Source organism: Myxine glutinosa, chromosome 6, assembly GCF_964187855.1.
Source record: "Myxine glutinosa chromosome 6, kmMyxGlut1.1, whole genome shotgun sequence".
NCBI classification, from domain to species: Eukaryota; Metazoa; Chordata; class Myxini; order Myxiniformes; family Myxinidae; genus Myxine; species Myxine glutinosa.
Genome location: NC_136266.1, coordinates 16,081,754 through 16,105,830, shown reverse-complemented (window position 1 = coordinate 16,105,830; position 24,077 = coordinate 16,081,754). Strand labels below are relative to the sequence as shown.

The window sequence follows — 24,077 nt, the reverse complement described above, 5'->3', positions numbered from 1 at the left end:
AAGATACACCTGTAGCATTCATTTCACTGCATGTTGAAGATTGGCAATTTCCAGGAAGTACGTCAATTCGGCGACATGCCGACTTGCACCGGAAGTAATATCTAATAGGCCCTCAACACATAAGAGGGTCGCGTGCCTATTACATACCATAGGCACGCAACACTGTTATGTTGCAGCCAATTCATAGACCAAATGTTTCTCCAAGCTCTGCCAATTGTCTGGCAATGGTGGCCATTAGCATTTTGAAGATGGTTATAACTTGTTCAAAAATTGCGATAAAATTTTATTCCGCTTCCTGTCAGAAAGTCAAGATTGATGGCACAAAGGGCTGAAAGATATGAAGATCGGTGTCGTTACCAGACTCAGACATGTAATGGTTAAGAGCGTCTGCTCGGAGTCTGGGAGGTCGGTGGTTTATACCACGGCCGAGTAATACCAAGACTTTAAAAATGGTACGTGCTATCTCTAAATGGTGAAGAATCACCTAAAATATTCCAGTATCCGGTTCCGGATCTTGACCAATATCGAATCAATTTGTCCTTGGCACATACCCAGTCTCTCCACCAAATTTTGCCCGAATCCGTCCCCAAAGTTTAGAGATGCCCTACTCACAGACAAACAAACAGACAGACAAACAGAGACAGGGTTCCTCCAGGTTCCTCCTCCACATAACCTCCATCCACCTTAGGTGGCGGAGGTAAAAACAAGTTTATCATTAATTCAATAATTAAGTATTTCTCAAGTACTGAATTAATTCAAAGTTGAGTGTATTTTTTATGCCTCCACCCCCGAAGGTGGCCGGAGGCATTCTGTTTTCGGATTGTCCGTCTGTCCATCCGTACGGGCTAAACCTGGTTTTCTCAACAACCACATGTACGATTGAGACAAAACTTTCAGGGTAGGAGTGACACCCATGTAGAATGTTTTTTGTGATGTCATAGGTCACGTTGTGTGGCAACCATCTTGGATTAAACGCAAATAATTAAAAGAATATTTCTCAGAAACCACTGAATGGAAAAATTTAAAAATAGTCACATTGTCAAGTACTCCTTATTTTAACAAGGAGAGATACAGAAAATAGGGCAAAATGGAGAAGGTTGTCATGAGGACCGCAAGGCTAACCCCTGCTCTAGCAGGGAAAAGGGCCTTAAAATGCATGTTGTTGTTGTTGTTGTTGTCAAGTACTCCCAATGGGGAACAAAACATGATAATGATGACATCATAGATAATGATGGCAGTGGTATAGCAGCCAAAAAATTTTAATCGAATTCCATATCCTAAAAATCTGAAATTGCATGCATATGATCTATGACCCATTTATATTGAAATATGCTGGTGAATTTATGACATCATAGGTCACATGGTTTGGCAGCCATATTGGATTTAACCTAAAACCCTAAAAAAACATATTCTCCCAAACCACCAATTCAATTGACTTGAACCTTTACGTGTGTCATTGACTAAGCATGTCAATTAAAAGATGATCACGAAAACATAATTGGTCACATGGTGTGGCAGCCACATTGGATTGAAGGAAAATATTAAATAATTATATCTCTGAAACGGCTTACCCGATCGATGCGAAATTTTACAAAATACCATCTAACACCATTGTTGCATATAGTTTTAAAATGATGACGTCGTAGGAGACGTGATTTGGCAGCCATCTTGGATAGAAAAACAAACCTTTATCTGATAAACACTAAACTTCACAAACGTGATCCCCAACCCATACATATGCAGAGTGTACAGTCACGTGAAAAAGTAAATACACCCCATGTAAATTTTTGACTTTATCAACATATTTCAACATACAGCTATTTGATCTTCATTTCAACAATATTGATAGATAAAGGTGATATAATATAACAAATATCATGGAACATTTACATTTTGTAGTCCATTGTATAATTTAAATAAACATAAATGCAAATTTCACATGTGGAAAAAGTAAGTACACCCTTGGCTCTAATAGGTGGTATTGCCCCCTTTGGCAGAAACAACCTCAAGTAGGCGTTTCTTACAACTGTCTACCAGTCTCTGACATCGACTGGGAGAAATTTTTGCCCACTCCTCCCTGCAGAATTCTTTCAGCTATACGATGTTTGAGGGGTTTCTTGCATGCACAGCTCGTTTCAAAATCCCCCCACAACATCTCGACGGGATTTAGATCCGGGCTTTGACTTGGCCATTCCAGAACCCTCCATTTCTTTCTTTTCAGCCATTCCTTGGTGGATTTACTGGCATGTTTCGGGTCATTGTCATGTTGCAAGGTCCACCTTCGGTTGAGCTTCAACTTTCCGACAGATGGCCTCACATTATCCTCAAGCACCCTCTGGTACAATGAAGAATTCATCGTGGATTCTATGATGGTGAGCTGCCCAGACCCTGATGCAGCAAAGCTGCCCCAAACCATAATATTTCTACCACCATGCTTTACAGTTGGTATCAGGTTCTTGTGGTCAAATGCTGTCTTTGGTTTTCGCCAAACATGTCTTCTGGTACTGTGGCCAAATAGCTCTACCTTTGACTCATCTGTCCAGAGCACATAGTTCCAGAAGTGCTGGTCTTTGCCTAGGTGTTCATTGGCAAACTTTAGTCTTGCCCTGATGTTCTTTCTGGACAGCAAAGGTTTCCTCCTGGCACACCTCCCATGTAGATCAAATTTGTGCAGCCTCTTTCTAATGGTAGACTGGTGCACTTTGACATCAACAGTGGCAAGAGCTACCTGTAGGTCCCGTGATGACATTCTGGGGTTCTTAGAGACTTCTTTCAGCATCTTGCGGTCTGCTCTCGGGCTGAACTTGCTGGGGCGGCCTGGCCTGAACAAGTTGGCAGTTGTTTGGAATCTTCTCCACTTGTAGATGATCTTCCGGACAGTGGAATGATTGATTTCAAATTGTTTGGAGATCTTTTTAAATCCCTTCCCAGACTCGTAGGCATCTATAACCTTCTTTCTGAAGGCCTCAGAGAGCTCTTTTGATCTCGACATGGTGACGCCTCACACTTCAACAACAAAGAGCAAACCAAACTAAATGTCTGAGGTTTAAATAAGACAGGTTCCTCCCAGATCCTCTCTAACGATGTTCTAATCATTTGCACCTGAGCTGGTGCACCTGATTCTAATTTTAGGTATTTGAAGTAGTGATAAATGTAGGGGTGTACTTACTTTTTCCACATGCGAAATTTGCATTTATGTTTATTTAAATTATACAATGGACTATAAAATGTAAATGTTTCATGATATTTGTTATATTATATCACCTTTATCTATCAATATTGTTGAAATGAAGATCAAATAGCTGTATGTTGAAATATGTTGAAAAAGTCAAAACTTTACATGGGGTGTACTTACTTTTACACGTGACTGTACATCTTTCATGTCATACGTCATGTGGTTTGGCAGCTATGTTAGCTTGAAAGTCCTTTTTTTTTTACTACCTTCTCCGAAACAGTTTCACCAATCGATGTGAAACCTGTCCTGTCTACTAAAAATAGGATACTTGAAAACAGCTGAAAGGATTTAAATCAAACTTGCTTATTTTAGGACAGTGATCAAGGGCATTAACCCATTGTCATGAGCAGGGACTACGCGGATGCATATTGGCGAAACAATTGCATTGCTCTCGTTAAAATTTCCTTCAGGCTTTAATTCCCGAATCCAATAAAAAAGGTTTGAAATTATTACACACACAAGGAAGTGTTAAAACCAGGCCTCACATCATTGCGCAGATCCTGCATCGTCTTTGCTTGCTGCACGCTCAAGGCATCTGGAGGCATGGTGTAGCGGTGTATCTGTTGTCTGTAGTTAATGTTGCTGGTCAAATCCTGAGCCTTTTTGGCCAATATCACATTGAGCATGTCAAGGGGAGTTTGGTAACTTGTCTTCTCCTTCTCGTAGGCCTTCTTGTACTCGCGCTCACTCTGCATCTTGCCCACTTTCATGGAGTGCACCAGCTTGGGGTCGTCCTCCAGGCTTTGTGCTCCGATGTGATGTCCCTTTTCTTTCTCATAGGCTTCCTTGTATTTGTACTTTTTGTGGAAACAAGGAATTAAAATTAGAACCTAAAAGTCTCATAATCTCAATGTAATATTTCTTACCATACGAGGAGTACGCCTTATGGTACTTCTCTATTTTACAAGCAGATGTTAAAGATGTTGGGGTGGAAACAAGCATCGAGGCACAATTGCAGTTTAGTGGACCATTGAACAATATGAAACTCTCTGCCCAGAAGAGGAAAGCTGCTTGAATTTCCATGAAGAATATGGAACTCACATCACTGGCAATAGCCCGGGAGGCCTTGGCCACTCTGAGGGGAATAGCATCCATCCTGAGATCACAGCCCTGGGCCTTCTGTTCCTCTAGTCCAATCTTGTAGCATTTCTGTACAGCGGGAACAACACAAGCATGTTCTACTCTCTCATAAGCATCATTTTCCATGAATAAGAAAACAACACACAATGAATAATTTGGAAGTACTTTCGTGATTTCAGTTTGGATTCACAACTTCGAAAATAAAGTTATTGAAAAGAATGAGATGCAGAATTATTTCAATGAAATATAGGAAGTATTTGACAGGTGAATTTGTTTCCCTTACATCACTGATGTTGTACGCGTTGAGTTTGGCTTGAAGCAGATGTGGAGTATCCGGCATCATGTGCACATTGGTCTTTTCTTGATCCCAAACTTTTTTGTAGATCAGCTGGAACAGAGATGGACAAGTGTTACAAAATGTATTTTACCTCAATCGCCAACAAGCTACAATGAGCCACCACATCAGTAGTTGCATGCTTAGTACATCACTGAGGTTCCTCGAGTTGATCTTGGCCTGAAGGAGACCGGGCGAGTCGGGGATGCTGGTGAACTCCAGGGTGGACGGGTGCTGCCGGTACTTCTTCTCGCTCAGGATTTCTGCCGCTTTTAGGGCCTTCTTGTGGTCCAGGGATCCCAGTGGGATCCAGCCTCCTTCCCTCATCCACTCCAAGTCCGATTTGTAGACAATCTGTGTCATATCAAAAGCAAATTCAATATTGACAAGATCAAAATGTTGCATGAACTGGCTCGTGTTTTATCGGAATGAAAAATTTAAAATACCGTCCTTACATCGTCGCGCAGCTCCTGCATCATCTTGGCTTGCTGCACGCTCAATGCGTCGGGCAGAATCGTGTAACGGTGGATCTGCTGTTTGTAGTTAATGTTGCTGGTCATAGCCTGGGCCTTTTTGGCCAAGATCACATTGAGCATGTCCACAGGAGATTGGTAACTCGTTTTCTCCTTCTCATAGGCCTTCTTGTACTCGCGCTCACTCTGCATCTTGGCCACTTTCATGGAGTGGACCAGCTTGGGGTCGTCCTCGAGGCTCAGAGCTCCGATGTGATGTCCCTTCTGTTTCTCGTAGGCTTCCTTGTATTTGTACTTTTGTGGAGACAAGAAATTAAACAGAATTACGACAACTACAGGATCAAAGAGTTATAATCAGCATATCATTTGCTTTCAGTTTACTTGCACTGCAATTTGCATGCCGGTGTTATCATTTGTTGCTGGGGAAGAACTAAGCATGCAAGGAAATTTGCAGTTAATCAATGTATTGGTAAAGTGGAAATTTTCTGCCCATCTGAATGCCCTACTTACCCTACTTGCATTTCTATGAAAAATGCAACTCACATCACTGGCGATAGCCCTGGAGGCCTTAGCCACTCTGATGGGGATGGCATCCACTCTCAGGTCATAGCCCTGGGCCCTCTGCTTCTCCAGGCCAATCTTGTACCATTTCTGCAGGTAGATGTTTTACAAGATCAATGACATGAGTACATGTTAAACAAGCATCAAATCACAATTAAAAAGCCCGTCAGAAATGACGGGTTGGACAGTTTATTCAACGGTGCAGCCTCGTGAGCGTGCCAAAGTCTGAAGCCTTGGCCTAATATCAGGTGTGCTTGCATCTTCTTTATTTATTAGACATTCTACAGATGTAAATGAACACTCATTTTACTCTGCGTACATTGCACATCATGTGCAGCAAATTTCACATCCCTGCACCTTGTATTTATTGTTATTTTTCTAAACCGCATTTCAGGCTTGGTTTGCAAGCCGCCGTCTACAATTCCAATAGAAGAGACATAATTACTCTTTTATGGAAAATGTTTGTATGCCTCCGCAGATGGTCGCCGGAGGCATGATGTTTTCAGGTTGTCCGTCCGTCCGTCCGTCCGTCCGTCCGTGATAGGTTTTCGTTACGTCGATAACTTGAGAACGGCTAAAGGGATCTTAGTCAAACTTGGCACAGGTATGTATGAGGTAAATAGGAACTGATTCGATTTTGGGGTCACGAGGTCAAAGGTCAGAGGTCATGTTCGGTAAAAAAAATACTGTGACCACGATAACTTGTGAACCAGTGATGAGATTCTGACCAAATTTGGTACACTTATGTAGAATGGTGTAAAGATGAAATGATTAGATTTTGGGGCCAAGAGGCCAAAGGTCAAAGTCTGTAATAGGTCTATAACTTGAGAAAGGCTGAAGTGATCTAATTCAAACTTAGTACAGGTATGTATAATGTTGTAAAGATTAATTGATTAGATTTTGGGGGTCCCGAGGTCAAAGGTCATAGGTCATGTCAGATACAAATGTGAGAACTTGTGAACACCTGAAAAGATTTAAATTAAAACTTGGTGCAGGTATGTATAATGATGTAAACATAAACTGCTTAAAGTTTGGAGTCAATAGGTCAAAGGTCAGAGGTCATGTCAGGTAGAAATGTGCTAACTAGGGCACAGCTGAATTGATTTAAATCAAACTTGATACTAGTATTATAATGACTAGCATGACTCGGCGCCCTCTCGCGCCTCACCACACGTCATTTCAGAGGGATAGTCATCTTTGATCATTTCGGTGTCTTTTGGGTCTTCAGGATCTTTTGGGTCTTCATGGTGTTTTGGGTCTTCAGGGCCATTTGGGTCATCAGGGTCTTTCCGATCCTCTGGGCCTTTAAGGGTATTTTGGGTCTTTGGGGTCTTTGGTGTGTTCAGAGGGTTTTAGGGTTTAAGGGTCTTTTGGTTCCTCTGGGTCTTTAAGGGTTTTTGGGGTCTTCAGGGTGTTTTGGGTCTTCTGGGTCTTTTGAGTCTTCAGGGTATTTTGGATCCTCTGGGCCTTTAAGGGTATTTTGGGTATTTTGGGACTTTGGGGTCTTTTGGGTCTTCAGGGGCTTTTGGTTCCTCTGGGTCTTTAAGGGTCTTTGGGTCTTTTGGGGTCTTCGGGGTGTTTTGGGGTGTTTTGGGTCCGGGGTCTTTTGGGTCTATGGGGTGTTTTGGGTCTTCGGGTGTTTTGGGTCTTCAGGGCCAGTTGGGTCTTCAGGGTCTTTTGGATCCTCTGGGCCTTTAAGGGTATTTTGGGTATTTGGGGTGTTTTGGGTCTTCAGGGTATTTGGGGTCTTCAGGGTATTTTGGATATTCAGGGTCTTTAAGGGTCTTTGTGGTCTTCAAAGTGTTTTGGGTCTTCAAGATAATTTGTGTCTTCGGGGTATTTTGGGTCTTCCGGCTCGTTTGGGTCTTTGGTGTGTTTTGGGTGCTCGGGGCCATTTGGGTCTTTTGGAGCCTCAGGGCCTTCAAGGGTATTTGGGTCTTTTAGGTCTTTGGAGCCATTTGGGTCTTGAGGGTCTTTTGGAGCCTCAGGGCCTTGAAGGGTATTTGGGTATTCGTGGTATTTTGGGTCTTCAGGGTCTTCAAGGGTATTTGGGTCTTTATGGTCTTCATGGTATTTGGGGTCTTCAGGGTCTTCAGGGGCTTTTTGGGTGTTTTGGGTCTTCGGGGTATTTTGAGTCTTCAGGGTCTTGTTGGTCTTGGGGGACTTAAATGGTCGTCAAAGGTCTGAGGGGTCTCAGCAGTCTAAACGTAATTAAGAGTTCATGGACTGTGTTTTGGGTGTTAATTTTATTTGAAGAAGAGGAAGACGTTTAGGTCGCATAAAAACATACATAACCATATACGTTTGTTCTTTTATAATAAGATGTAATAATGTGGGCGGAGGCATATCAGTCGACGTGGTGATCGTTCTAGTTCGAGATTGTTTTATCCTCAGAAATAGACCGCAGTGAACACACATTCGTGTTAATAGATTGGCCTTTAAAAGCTACCCTTATGAAGGGGGACAGACATCTGTACAAACACACAAACTGACGTTGTGTTTTAGATGGTAGATGCAGCAATAACAATGTTGGAAAGTTTTCCGTCCATTTGCCCCTCTTGTTATGATTGTTTCATTCAATGCTTTACCTCCAATTAAATTTGAGTTCCTTTACAAGGTACTTCAAGGAGGTAGCTACTAGGCCCATCAAGACTACGCAATGGTTGCCAACATATGGTTGTTTGTCCTTGATCCATCGTTTTTAAATGCTGAACATCAAAAGCAAGGAAGCAGAACGTACCATTTTAAAGTTTTTGATATGCCTCAGACAGGTCGGGTTCAAACCACGGATCTCCCAGACTCGAATCGGATGCTGGAACCATCACGCCCGACTCTGGATTAAACCATCACGCCCGACTCTGGATTAAACCATCACGCCCGACTCTGGATTAAACCATCACGCCCGACTCTGGATTAAACCATCACGCCCGACTCTGGATTAAACCATCACGCCCGACTCTGGATTAAACCATCACGCCCGACTCTGGATTAAACCATCACGCCCGAATCTGGATTAAACCATCACGCCCGACTCTGGATTAAACCATCACGCCCGACTCTGGATTAAACCATCACGCCCGACTCTGGATTAAACCATCACGCCCGACTCTGGATTAAACCATCACGCCCGAATCTGGATTAAACCATCACGCCCGACTCTGGATTAAACCATCACGCCCGACTCTGGATTAAACCATCACGCCCGACTCTGGATTAAACCATCACGCCCGACTCTGGATTAAACCATCACGCCCGACTCTGGATTAAACCATCACGCCCGACTCTGGATTAAACCATTACGCCCGACTCTGGATTAAACCATTACGCCCGACTCTGGATTAAACCATTATGCCCGACTCTGGATTAAACCATTACGCCCGACTCTGGATTAAACCATTACGCCCGACTCTGGATTAAACCATTACGCCCGACTCTGGATTAAACCATTACGCCCGACTCTGGATTAAACCATTACGCCCGACTCTGGGTTAAACCATTACGCCCGACTCTGGATTAAACCATTACGCCCGACTCTGGATTAAACCATTACGCCCGACTCTGGATTAAACCATTACGCCCGACTCTGGATTAAACCATTACGCCCGACTCTGGATTAAACCATTACGCCCGACTCTGGATTAAACCATCACGCCCGAATCTGGATTAAACCATCACGCCCGAATCTGGATTAAACCATCACGCCCGGCTCTGGATTAAACCATCACGCCCGAATCTGGATTAAACCATCACGCCCGAATCTGGATTAAACCATCACGCCCGACTCCGGATTAAACCATCACGCCCGACTCTGGATTAAACCATCACGCCCGACTCTGGATTAAACCATCACGCCCGAATCTGGATTAAACCATCACGCCCGACTCTGGATTAAACCATCACGCCCGACTCCGGATTAAACCATCACGCCCGACTCCGGATTAAACCATCACGCCCGACTCTGGATTAAACCATCACGCCCGACTCCGGATTCAACCATTACGCCCGAATCCGGATTGAACCATCACGCCCGACTCTGGATTGAACCATCACGCCCGACTCTGGATTGAACCATCACGCCCGACTCCGGATTGAACCATCACGCCCGACTCCGGATTAAACCATCACGCCCGACTCCGGATTAAACCATCACGCCCGACTCTGGATTAAACCATCACGCCCGACTCTGGATTAAACCATCACGCCCGACTCTGGATTAAACCATCACGCCCGACTCTGGATTAAACCATCACGCCCGACTCTGGATTAAACCATCACGCCCGACTCTGGATTAAACCATTACGCCCGACTCTGGATTAAACCATTACGCCCGACTCTGGATTAAACCATTACGCCCGACTCTGGATTAAACCATTACGCCCGACTCTGGATTAAACCATTACGCCCGACTCTGGATTAAACCATTACGCCCGACTCTGGATTAAACCATTACGCCCGACTCTGGATTAAACCATCACGCCCGAATCTGGATTAAACCATCACGCCCGAATCTGGATTAAACCATCACGCCCGGCTCTGGATTAAACCATCACGCCCGAATCTGGATTAAACCATCACGCCCGAATCTGGATTAAACCATCACGCCCGACTCCGGATTAAACCATCACGCCCGACTCCGGATTAAACCATCACGCCCGACTCTGGATTAAACCATCACGCCCGAATCTGGATTAAACCATCACGCCCGACTCTGGATTAAACCATCACGCCCGACTCCGGATTAAACCATCACGCCCGACTCCGGATTAAACCATCACGCCCGACTCCGGATTAAACCATCACGCCCGACTCCGGATTCAACCATCACGCCCGAATCTGGATTGAACCATCACGCCCGACTCTGGATTGAACCATCACGCCCGACTCTGGATTGAACCATCACGCCCGACTCCGGATTGAACCATCACGCCCGACTCCGGATTAAACCATCACGCCCGACTCTGGATTAAACCATCACGCCCGACTCTGGATTAAACCATCACGCCCGACTCCGGATTCAACCATTACGCCCGACTCTGGATTGAACCATCACGCCCGACTCTGGATTGAACCATCACGCCCGACTCCGGATTGAACCATCACGCCCGACTCCGGATTAAACCATCACGCCCGACTCTGGATTAAACCATCACGCCCGACTCTGGATTAAACCATCACGCCCGACTCTGGATTAAACCATCACGCCCGACTCTGGATTAAACCATCACGCCCGACTCTGGATTAAACCATCACGCCCGACTCTGGATTAAACCATTACGCCCGACTCTGGATTAAACCATTACGCCCGACTCTGGATTAAACCATTACGCCCGACTCTGGATTAAACCATTACGCCCGACTCTGGATTAAACCATTACGCCCGACTCTGGATTAAACCATTACGCCCGACTCTGGATTAAACCATTACGCCCGACTCTGGATTAAACCATCACGCCCGAATCTGGATTAAACCATCACGCCCGAATCTGGATTAAACCATCACGCCCGGCTCTGGATTAAACCATCACGCCCGAATCTGGATTAAACCATCACGCCCGAATCTGGATTAAACCATCACGCCCGACTCCGGATTAAACCATCACGCCCGACTCTGGATTAAACCATCACGCCCGACTCTGGATTAAACCATCACGCCCGAATCTGGATTAAACCATCACGCCCGACTCTGGATTAAACCATCACGCCCGACTCCGGATTAAACCATCACGCCCGACTCCGGATTAAACCATCACGCCCGACTCTGGATTAAACCATCACGCCCGACTCCGGATTCAACCATTACGCCCGAATCTGGATTGAACCATCACGCCCGACTCTGGATTGAACCATCACGCCCGACTCTGGATTGAACCATCACGCCCGACTCCGGATTGAACCATCACGCCCGACTCCGGATTAAACCATCACGCCCGACTCTGGATTAAACCATCACGCCCGACTCTGGATTAAACCATCACGCCCGACTCCGGATTCAACCATTACGCCCGAATCTGGATTGAACCATCACGCCCGACTCTGGATTGAACCATTACGCCCGACTCTGGATTGAACCATCACGCCCGACTCCGGATTGAACCATTACGCCCGACTCTGGATTGAACCATTACGCCCGACTCTGGATTGAACCATTACGCCCGACTCTGGATTGAACCATTACGCCCGACTCTGGATTGAACCATCACGCCCGACTCTGGATTGAACCATCACGCCCGACTCTGGATTGAACCATCACGCCCGACTCTGGATTGAACCATCACGCCCGACTCTGGATTGAACCATCACGCCCGACTCTGGATTGAACCATCACGCCCGACTCTGGATTGAACCATCACGCCCGACTCTGGATTGAACCATCACGCCCGACTCTGGATTGAACCATCACGCCCGACTCTGGATTGAACCATCACGCCCGACTCTGGATTGAACCATCACGCCCGACTCTGGATTGAACCATTACGCCCGACTCTGGATTGAACCATTACGCCCGACTCTGGATTGAACCATTACGCCCGACTCTGGATTGAACCATTACGCCCGACTCTGGATTGAACCATTACGCCCGACTCTGGATTGAACCATTACGCCCGACTCTGGATTGAACCATTACGCCCGACTCTGGATTGAACCATTACGCCCGACTCTGGATTGAACCATTACGCCCGACTCTGGATTGAACCATTACGCCCGAATCTGGATTAAACCATCACGCCCGACTCTGGATTAAACCATCACGCCCGACTCTGGATTAAACCATCACGCCCGACTCTGGATTAAACCATTACGCCCGACTCTGGATTAAACCATTACGCCCGAATCTGGATTAAACCATTACGCCCGACTCTGGATTAAACCATTACGCCCGAATCTGGATTAAACCATTACGCCCGACTCTGGATTAAACCATTACGCCCGACTCTGGATTAAACCATTACGCCCGACTCTGGATTAAACCATTACGCCCGACTCTGGATTAAACCATTACGCCCGACTCTGGATTAAACCATTACGCCCGACTCTGGATTAAACCATTACGCCCGACTCTGGATTAAACCATTACGCCCGACTCTGGATTAAACCATTACGCCCGACTCTGGATTAAACCATTACGCCCGACTCTGGATTAAACCATTACGCCCGACTCTGGATTAAACCATTACGCCCGACTCTGGATTAAACCATTACGCCCGACTCTGGATTAAACCATTACGCCCGACTCTGGATTAAACCATTACGCCCGACTCTGGGTTAAACCATTACGCCCGACTCTGGGTTAAACCATTACGCCCGACTCTGGGTTAAACCATTACGCCCGACTCTGGATTAAACCATTACGCCCGACTCTGGATTAAACCATTACGCCCGACTCTGGATTAAACCATTACGCCCGACTCTGGATTAAACCATTACGCCCGACTCTGGATTAAACCATTACGCCCGACTCTGGATTAAACCATTACGCCCGACTCTGGATTAAACCATCACGCCCGAATCTGGATTAAACCATCACGCCCGAATCTGGATTAAACCATCACGCCCGAATCTGGATTAAACCATCACGCCCGACTCTGGATTAAACCATCACGCCCGAATCTGGATTAAACCATCACGCCCGACTCCGGATTAAACCATCACGCCCGACTCTGGATTAAACCATCACGCCCGACTCTGGATTAAACCATCACGCCCGAATCTGGATTAAACCATCACGCCCGACTCTGGATTAAACCATCACGCCCGACTCCGGATTAAACCATCACGCCCGACTCCGGATTAAACCATCACGCCCGACTCTGGATTAAACCATCACGCCCGACTCCGGATTCAACCATTACGCCCGAATCTGGATTGAACCATCACGCCCGACTCTGGATTGAACCATTACGCCCGACTCTGGATTGAACCATCACGCCCGACTCCGGATTGAACCATCACGCCCGACTCCGGATTAAACCATCACGCCCGACTCTGGATTAAACCATCACGCCCGACTCTGGATTAAACCATCACGCCCGACTCCGGATTCAACCATTACGCCCGAATCTGGATTGAACCATCACGCCCGACTCTGGATTGAACCATCACGCCCGACTCTGGATTGAACCATCACGCCCGACTCCGGATTGAACCATTACGCCCGACTCTGGATTGAACCATTACGCCCGACTCTGGATTGAACCATTACGCCCGACTCTGGATTGAACCATTACGCCCGACTCTGGATTGAACCATCACGCCCGACTCTGGATTGAACCATCACGCCCGACTCTGGATTGAACCATCACGCCCGACTCTGGATTGAACCATCACGCCCGACTCTGGATTGAACCATCACGCCCGACTCTGGATTGAACCATCACGCCCGACTCTGGATTGAACCATCACGCCCGACTCTGGATTGAACCATCACGCCCGACTCTGGATTGAACCATCACGCCCGACTCTGGATTGAACCATCACGCCCGACTCTGGATTGAACCATCACGCCCGACTCTGGATTGAACCATTACGCCCGACTCTGGATTGAACCATTACGCCCGACTCTGGATTGAACCATTACGCCCGACTCTGGATTGAACCATTACGCCCGACTCTGGATTGAACCATTACGCCCGACTCTGGATTGAACCATTACGCCCGACTCTGGATTGAACCATTACGCCCGACTCTGGATTGAACCATTACGCCCGACTCTGGATTGAACCATTACGCCCGACTCTGGATTGAACCATTACGCCCGAATCTGGAATGAACCATTACGCCCGACTCTGGATTGAACCATTACGCCCGACTCTGGATTGAACCATTACGCCCGACTCTGGATTGAACCATTACGCCCGACTCTGGATTGAACCATTACGCCCGACTCTGGATTGAACCATTACGCCCGACTCTGGATTGAACCATTACGCCCGACTCTGGATTGAACCATTACGCCCGACTCTGGATTGAACCATTACGCCCGACTCTGGATTGAACCATTACGCCCGACTCTGGATTGAACCATTACGCCCGACTCTGGATTGAACCATTACGCCCGACTCTGGATTGAACCATCACGGCCGACTCTGGATTGAACCATCACGGCCGACTCTGGATTGAACCATCACGGCCGACTCTGGATTGAACCATCACGGCCGACTCTGGATTGAACCATCACGGCCGACTCTGGATTGAACCATCACGCCCGACTCTGGATTGAACCATCACGCCCGACTCTGGATTGAACCATCACGCCCGACTCTGGATTGAACCATCACGCCCGACTCTGGATTGAACCATCACGCCCGACTCTGGATTGAACCATCACGCCCGACTCTGGATTGAACCATCACGCCCGACTCTGGATTGAACCATCACGCCCGACTCTGGATTGAACCATCACGCCCGACTCTGGATTGAACCATCACGCCCGACTCTGGATTGAACCATCACGCCCGACTCTGGATTGAACCATCACGCCCGACTCTGGATTGAACCATCACGCCCGACTCTGGATTGAACCATCACGCCCGACTCTGGATTGAACCATGACGCCCGACTCTGGATTGAACCATCACGCCCGACTCTGGATTGAACCATCACGCCCGACTCTGGATTGAACCATCACGCCCGACTCTGGATTGAACCATCACGCCCGACTCTGGATTGAACCATCACGCCCGACTCTGGATTGAACCATCACGCCCGACTCTGGATTGAACCATCACGCCCGACTCTGGATTGAACCATCACGCCCGAATCTGGATTGAACCATCACGCCCGAATCTGGATTGAACCATCACGCCCGACTCTGGATTGAACCATCACGCCCGAATCTGGATTGAACCATCACGCCCGAATCTGGATTGAACCATCACGCCCGAATCTGGATTGAACCATCACGCCCGACTCTGGATTAAACCATCACGCCCGACTCTGGATTAAACCATCACGCCCGACTCTGGATTCAACCATCACGCCCGACTCTGGATTAAACCATCACGCCCGACTCTGGATTAAACCATCACGCCCGACTCTGGATTAAACCATCACGCCCGACTCTGGATTAAACCATCACGCCCGACTCTGGATTAAACCATCACGCCCGACTCTGGATTAAACCATCACGCCCGACTCTGGATTAAACCATCACGCCCGACTCTGGATTAAACCATCACGCCCGACTCTGGATTAAACCATCACGCCCGACTCTGGATTAAACCATCACGCCCGACTCTGGATTAAACCATCACGCCCGACTCTGCATTAAACCATCACGCCCGACTCTGGATTAAACCATCACGCCCGACTCTGGATTAAACCATCACGCCCGACTCTGGATTAAACCATCACGCCCGACTCTGGATTAAACCATCACGCCCGACTCTGGATTAAACCATCACGCCCGACTCTGGATTAAACCATCACGCCCGACTCTGGATTAAACCATCACGCCCGACTCTGGATTAAACCATCACGCCCGACTCTGGATTAAACCATCACGCCCGACTCTGGATTAAACCATCACGCCCGACTCTGGATTAAACCATCACGCCCGACTCTGGATTAAACCATCACGCCCGACTCTGGATTAAACCATCACGCCCGACTCTGGATTAAACCATCACGCCCGACTCTGGATTAAACCATCACGCCCGACTCTGGATTAAACCATCACGCCCGACTCTGGATTAAACCATCACGCCCGACTCTGGATTAAACCAACACGCCCGACTCTGGATTAAACCATCACGCCCGACTCTGGATTAAACCATCACGCCCGACTCTGGATTAAACCATCACGCCCGACTCTGGATTAAACCATCACGCCCGACTCTGGATTAAACCATCACGCCCGACTCTGGATTAAACCATCACGCCCGACTCTGGATTAAACCATCACGCCCGACTCTGGATTAAACCATCACGCCCGACTCTGGATTAAACCATCACGCCCGACTCTGGATTAAACCATCACGCCCGACTCTGGATTAAACCATCACGCCCGACTCTGGATTAAACCATCGCGCCCGACTCTGGATTAAACCATCGCGCCCGAATCTGGATTAAACCATCGCGCCCGAATCTGGATTAAACCATCGCGCCCGACTCTGGATTAAACCATCGCGCCCGACTCTGGATTAAACCATCGCGCCCGACTCTGGATTAAACCATCACGCCCGACTCTGGATTAAACCATCACGCCCGACTCTGGATTAAACCATCACGCCCGACTCTGGATTAAACCATCACGCCCGACTCTGGATTAAACCATCACGCCCGACTCTGGATTAAACCATCACGCCCGACTCTGGATTAAACCATCACGCCCGACTCTGGATTAAACCATCACGCCCGACTCTGGATTAAACCATCACGCCCGACTCTGGATTAAACCATCACGCCCGACTCTGGATTAAACCATCACGCCCGACTCTGGATTAAACCATCACGCCCGACTCTGGATTAAACCATTACGCCCGACTCTGGATTAAACCATTACGCCCGACTCTGGATTAAACCATTATGCCCGACTCTGGATTAAACCATTATGCCCGACTCTGGATTAAACCATTATGCCAGACTCTGGATTAAACCATTATGCCCGACTCTGGATTAAACCATTATGCCACCAGGTAAGTACTAATAACCTGTATTACAATGACGAGCAAGCTGTTATTTTCGACAAGGATGGCACATTTCACCCACATCACTGATGTTGTAGGAGTTGAGTTTGGCTTGAAGCAGATCTGGAGTATCTGGCATGATGTGCACCTGTGTCTTCTCCTTCTCCCATGCGTCCTTGTATATCCACTGATACACAAATAGTGACATTTACACAACATTTTGAACATCTTTTTCAATGAACAATAATAAGCCACAATGTAAATCATTGCACCATCCATACATCATTGAGGTTTCTCGAGTTGATCTTGGCCTGTACGAGACCGGGCGTGTCGGGGATGCTGCTGAACTCCAGGGTGGATGGGTGCTGCCGGTACTTTTTCTCGCTCAGGATTTCTGTCGCTCTTTGGACCTTCTTGTGCTCCACGGAGCCCAGTGGGAACCAGCCTCCCTCCCTCATCCAGTCTAGGTCGGACCTGTAAGCAATCTGGTGGGGGTGAAAGTAGGGCAAATGAAAATGCACATTATTTCAAACAAATTCCCTATTTTACCCAAAGAGACCAACAATAACAAATGGTGCACTGTGGCCATGTAACATCCTGCACTCACCCAGATTCAGTGCAATTGTAATCTTATATTTACAATTTTAATTAGCAATTATATCAACAGAAGGTAGCAAATGTAGAATAAGGTATGCCCTGAAAGGTTATTTCGATATTCAGTCAAGACTACAGTTTTGAAAAATTAAAAAATTGCTTTTATTGTTTCGGTGGTGTCTACTACATTAATTAATTAAACTAAGCGAAGAACCCATCCTTACAGATGGGCTAATTCACCCAGAATTGCCATATTTTAATGACTTGTAATAAATATCCCCTCCCACCAGGAGAAGCCCTATGCCATACACATTTACATGGAGAGAATGTGTCCTCCCTCCACCCTGGATCGCCTGGATGATGAAAAAAAAATTAGAGCCTTAAAAGTTAACAGGCCGAGCACAACCACTGGTTTTCAACTTGGGGCTCCCATGAGTGAGCATGGACTTGCGATGTGTATGCATTATGTAGATGCATACTCAATTTGTACATGGTCTCCCACGAGCGATCAGGAATGCATGCGGTCAAGCTGCCTGGGGATACCAACAGCGGCCGAGGTCTTGTCCTTGGTTCAGATGATTATGTTGAATGACCTCACTCCCACTAGGTGGCGCTATTTGATAGACTCCTCCCACCAGCCTGAACCCCATAGCCCCCAGGCTATGAATCTTTAATTACCGCCTAAAACTCTCCCGTGCACCCTTGGAGTACAACTACCAGTTTTCAACTCATTCCATCCAGAGGTACAAGAATGCATAGAGGTTAAACAAACAAACACACAAACATCATTTTTTCAAGATCAATGGAATTCCCAATGATGAAGCCATGTCTATGGTCCTACCACTTTCGCAGACAGGTCGGTGGTCTCACTTTCTTCCACCACCTCCTTTCTGGTCTTGCACCCTCTGCTCTTTCCGTGGCCTGCCCCCACTCTCCCCCACCTCCACCCCAGGTTTGTCCATGAGGCACGTGGTCCACCAGAAACCCCATTATGGTGAAAATATCAAAACCTCAGATCACTGCTCACCTCCACTCATTTGTTCCTCTTTCTCCCACATGTGGAACCAACTTCCATATTCTATTCAATCTCATTCTTTCCTCCAGGACTTCCGACCAGCTGTTGACCTTCACCACCATCTCAGATCGTCCCCCATTCAAAACAATGATCTTTTATACCCCGTTAACTCTCTCTAAGCCCAGCTCTCCACAACCTTCATGTTTTCCTTCCTGAGATTTTGGTTTAACGGGCGGGGCTTCAATTTGGAGGCCCAAATGAAAAGGCAAAATATCAGAAATTGAAGACTTTTTTATTTTAAACGATTTATATAAACATCCGTTAAATCATATCACATGCAAATCATCAAAATCACCCCAAATCAAAATCACCCGAATTCACACCAGATCCACCTTGTTTGAAATTCCAACTTCTTTCCTGGAAGTCCCGGCAGTGTCCATATGTTTTATACCTCTCCCACCCCCCTTCCCATGCCTCCCCCCCCCCCCCCCAAAGCCCTCTCCCTCCCACAGTTCTCTCGATGTCCCTGCTCTCAGATGTTGTGTTTGTGTTCCTCCCCCTCTCGCCCCATCTTGCCTACCGCTCCCCATGTTATATGTTTTATGTGTCGGTTTGTCTTTCTGTGTGATTAATGTTAGCTCTTTCACCAGCCTCGATCTTGTATACAAAAAAAAAAAAATCTAAACAGTACATGGCACCCATTTTGAAAAAAGATTGAATTAAAAGGGCCTCAACATAATTCTTTTTTTCTTTTTTTTTCTGTACGAAAAATCTTTTTTTTTTCGTCATGATAAAAAAAATTTCATCATGACATTTTTTTTTCGTCATTTTTTTCGTCATAAAATCATGTGTTTTATTTGGCCCTAAGTATGTAAAGAGTGGCTCAGTTTTAATACCATAAAATACTTCGCGGATATTCATGGTGGTCAATGACGTCATATTGCTTTTGTGCGTGTTAGAAACATATCTCTTCAGGTAAACTGTATTTCTGTTTTTTTCGTGTACTTGAATTCTAAACTTGCATTCAGTTGTATTTTGCGATGAACGACGACAATGACAACAGAACCATTGAGATGCGGAAGAGCGCGCGACGAATCTGCAAAACGGAAGCGGCCGCTGCACATCTTTCTCAGTCGCACGTTTATGTGTGAAGAGTGCGCGTCGAATCTGTAACACGGAAGCGGCCGCTACACCTGTTTCTCAGTCGCTTTGCACACGCTGCCGTGTTTCTTCAGAGCCGCACGCTTATATAGGTAGAGTTAGAGTCCCTGTATAAAGAGAGTTGCGCCATGCGCTGACCCGAGATTTCTGGTCACGTGATTTCGTGGCGCCATTTTGTGTCTAACTTCACCGTGCGTGAACGTCAGCTTGGTACGGGAATGTTGTTTATTGCCAAACAAAATGACTGGTTGTTCTGCTTTTGGTTGTTCAATCCAATCTGGGAAATATAAGATGTATAGATTTCCAAGTGATAAAGTCAGAAGACAAATTTGGGAAGCGAAAGTCAGACGAAAGAGCTGGAAAGCGATCGACTCCTCGAGACTCTGCCAGGTAGGCCCACGCCGCTTGATGATCGATGTTCAAAAGCAATTCTATCTGCTCGGTTTTTTTTTGGTTGTCTGTCCGTTGAAAACCCTTTTAAAGGGATGTGATTTGTGTTTGTTTATAATCTTCAAGGAGCTGACCAAAAATGCATTTCCGTGGGAAGAACCCTGCTCAATATTTTTCGGGTAGTCCTAGCGGACCGCATATTGTCATTGATTGATGAAATGTCCCGATACAGTGACATTGCCTGGTCTGCGGTTGGGTAGTCTGCGGGCAATGTCACTGTACTGTTTCAGAGGGAATTAATTTTGATTTTATAGGGGTGGGAAACCCATGGTCCGTTTTGTTTTCAGTTGTCTGTCCGTCCATTCAAAACTTATTCCGAGGCAAGTTATTTTTTTGGTTTAAAATCTTTAGCCTAATCGGCAATCATAAAAGCAATTTTAGGGGGGGACCTGCTCAATTTTTTTGCGGGTTGTGCAGCCATCCATACGTCCAAAATTTGACGAGTTATTGTTTGCTTTGTACAGTGCTCATGCGTCTTGTGGCATATTTGCTCAAATATTTCCCACCCCGGGATTTATGGCCAAATTGTAGTGATGGAAGATTTTGCACATTGGACAATCCCTATATATTTAACCTGGTGACAGCTATCGTTCCCAAAACATACAATATTTCTAGGTGATTAATGCAGTAAAACAGGTGTATTTGTGTACCCACATTTAAAACTGGCTCAACTTTCAAAAGCTGTTATCCCTGTTTGATATCAATATACATGTGGTCGATAGAGCTAGCGATTTGTCTGGCCATCTTCCGGAAGATTGTCCATGTGATTTTCTGTTGTGGAAGTACTAGTACATGACAGCTCATTAAAATTAAACTGTGTTGTGTTAGAATAAAAATTTCAATAAATAAATACATCAAGGACACTCATTGTATGATTGCAGGAACATTTCGATGTGAATCAGTTTGAGAGGGGGCGAGCTGATGACAAAAAGAGGTTGAAGTGCTCTGCAGTTCCAACAATATTTAGCTACCGGAAACCCGTGAAGCTGCGCAACTCCCCCAAGAAGCGTGGACCGTCCAGAACTGAGAGACTACATCTACCAAACTTGTCCGACCACACCTACTCCACTCATGAACGTATTGACTCCTCAAATGAATCTCAATGTAAGAATTGTTTTATTTATTACAAAATCATGGCAGGACATGTTCAATCAATGACATATTTTAAACGATTACAAAATGACAGGCATGTGCTTGTCTATATTTGTATAGCTGGACGACGTGCGACTAGACGAACCGTGCACACTGCAGGTATTTTTTAAAGTTTTTTCTCTGTTTAATTACGGCTTGGCGCAGTCGAAAATTAAGTGTTAATTAAGTCGCCAGCTATGAAACATATTAATCGATCAGGCAATATCCATCAGAGTTCTGGGCAAGGGTGTAGTAATAAATGAACGTTTCAATCTTACTAGATGCCGATGACGTTTTCCTTATGTCAGAGACAGAAGCTGACTTGCAGCTTGTTAAATCATTACAATGGAAATTGAATATAAATGTCGATAAAACTAAAGTTGTACACTATAGAAATATGGCAATACCACGTACAGAATTTGTTTTAAGTGTGTTAGACCATATGTCGGCTGGAAGTCCTACACCGGAATTGCTCTCGGCACCCTTTAAAAAATATTGGATATGCCCACACTCCTTTCTAAAAGTTATTAAAATTCAGAGAACGACAGCATTGGTTTGTCTTACTTATAATGTTAGCTCTTATATGCAGTGTTGGCTTGTAATATGCATTGCCAGAACCACTTTTAATATCACCACACAGCTCTTTTTCACGGCAATAGCTGAGTTTTTGACAAAACAAATATCACCTGTATGTAATAATAAGACTAAATATGTGCAGTAAAAATTTTTTTAGCGGGTTTAGAATATATCACCCCATATCGCGAATGTACATGTATATCTAATCCGACACACTTAGACACAAAATGGCGTCCAAATTTGAGTTGACACAACTCTCTTTATACAGGGACTCTAGGTAGAGTTGGTCAGGAGTCGATCTACTCTCTCCTGGTACGTAGAATTTCAACAAAAGCCACATCAGTGTTCTATTTCGGTAAATATTATTCCATCGTGTTTGGAAAAACTGGGAAATTGGAAAACTTGGAAAATTGGAAAAGCAATTTCGCCTATTTTACTCCAGGGGGTCCCAGGAATACCCACCCAAAATATTGTTGCGATCGGTTCAGCCGTTTTTGCGGTACCTTCGAATGGACGGACGGACGGACATTTGGTGAATTATAGCAAGATAGTATGATTAAAAAATAATTTCCAGATTAATAAAAAAAACAATCTAATAATGAAAAATAAATTATTTTGGAAGCAGTCATTCAAAGCTAAGACCTAATCAAATTAGATAATAATAATTATAACTGATGTACTTTCTCAAATAACCGATTAACCTCTCAAAGTCTTTCCTTAATTTAGAAACTTTTTGCTGCCATTTGAAAATGTGTTTAAAGCAATCTTCAATCCTCGGTAGACGACCGCAGACCCGCTGCTCTAGATTTTCATACCGAAAGCCCCACAATGCAATACAACATCTTCTGGTACAATTTTGCAAAAGCCAATTTATGAACAAAGATGAGTTAACGTTAACACTGCTTGTTGAAAGCTTGTCTGCAGTGTCTGAGAATGATTCTAACTACTCATGGCTCTGATTGACATGCAAATGAAAGGATCTCAAACGACCAAAGCAGACAAATCCCCCAAAATCCAGGGTGTTTAAAAACTCTGGAATCATAGAAAATAGTATTAATTTTTACATCCACCACTGAAGGTGGACGGAGGTTATGTTTTCACCCTTGTCTGTCTGTATAAAAAAAAAAATTTTAAACCACCTTTAGAGGCCATTTTTCCCCGCAAGTGGGGGTTGGCCTTTTTCGGGAACTGTGGTTGTTGTTGTTTTTCGGTCCCCTTTTTGAAGCAATGTTTTACGGCCGGATGCCCTTCCTGACGCCAACCCTTTTTGCCACCTTTAACGACAAGCAGGGAATTACCAGTGAACTGGTACTCAAAGCCCGATTAAGCTGTCTGTATGCGAGCGGCATATCTCAAAAGGTTGTGGATGGATTCGGACGAAACCTGGAGGACAGGTTGGGTGTGTGACAAGGACAAATGGATTCAATTTTAGTGAAGATCTGGATTAGGATCCAGCCTATCAGTGGAACCGCCTTTCGAGGTTATTTCGGTTATTTCGAGAACCGTAGAGCCGGGGGGAGGGAGGGGGGGGAGGTTGGCCTTTTTTTGGGCACCGTGGTCCCCTTTTTGAAGCAATGTTTTATGGCCGGATGCCCTTACTGCCACCAGCCCTGTTAGTCGCCACTTGCGACACAGAGGGAATTACCAGTGAACTGGTACTCAATTTGCCAACCTCAGCGGGATGACAGGCTGAGTCAACCCCCCTGGCGTTAATTCAGCGATCGACCGGGATTCGAACCCAGGATCCTAGGATCCCAAGCTGGCACCCTAACCGCTAAGCCAACACCAGGCTATCTAGGTTATCAATGGGATGAAAGCATGAAACTTTGAGTTGGATAGGACA

The 24,077-nt window shown here is 45.8% G+C and overlaps 1 protein-coding gene across 1 annotated transcript in view; it reads right to left on the bottom strand.

Moving 5' to 3' along the window:
* LOC137429336 (nebulin-like) overlaps window positions 1-24,077 on the bottom strand; it is a 289,229-nt gene that overhangs the window by 198,793 nt on the left and 66,359 nt on the right. The window contains exons 31-38 of the mRNA XM_078779632.1: window positions 17,589-17,792; window positions 17,390-17,494; window positions 5,666-5,773; window positions 5,105-5,416; window positions 4,800-5,003; window positions 4,599-4,703; window positions 4,277-4,384; window positions 3,721-4,032 (exon numbers count right to left, since the gene is read on the bottom strand). Of these exons, the coding sequence (XP_078635758.1) occupies window positions 3,721-4,032; window positions 4,277-4,384; window positions 4,599-4,703; window positions 4,800-5,003; window positions 5,105-5,416; window positions 5,666-5,773; window positions 17,390-17,494; window positions 17,589-17,792 (1,458 nt within the window). The remainder of the gene's footprint in view (window positions 1-3,720; window positions 4,033-4,276; window positions 4,385-4,598; window positions 4,704-4,799; window positions 5,004-5,104; window positions 5,417-5,665; window positions 5,774-17,389; window positions 17,495-17,588; window positions 17,793-24,077) is intronic.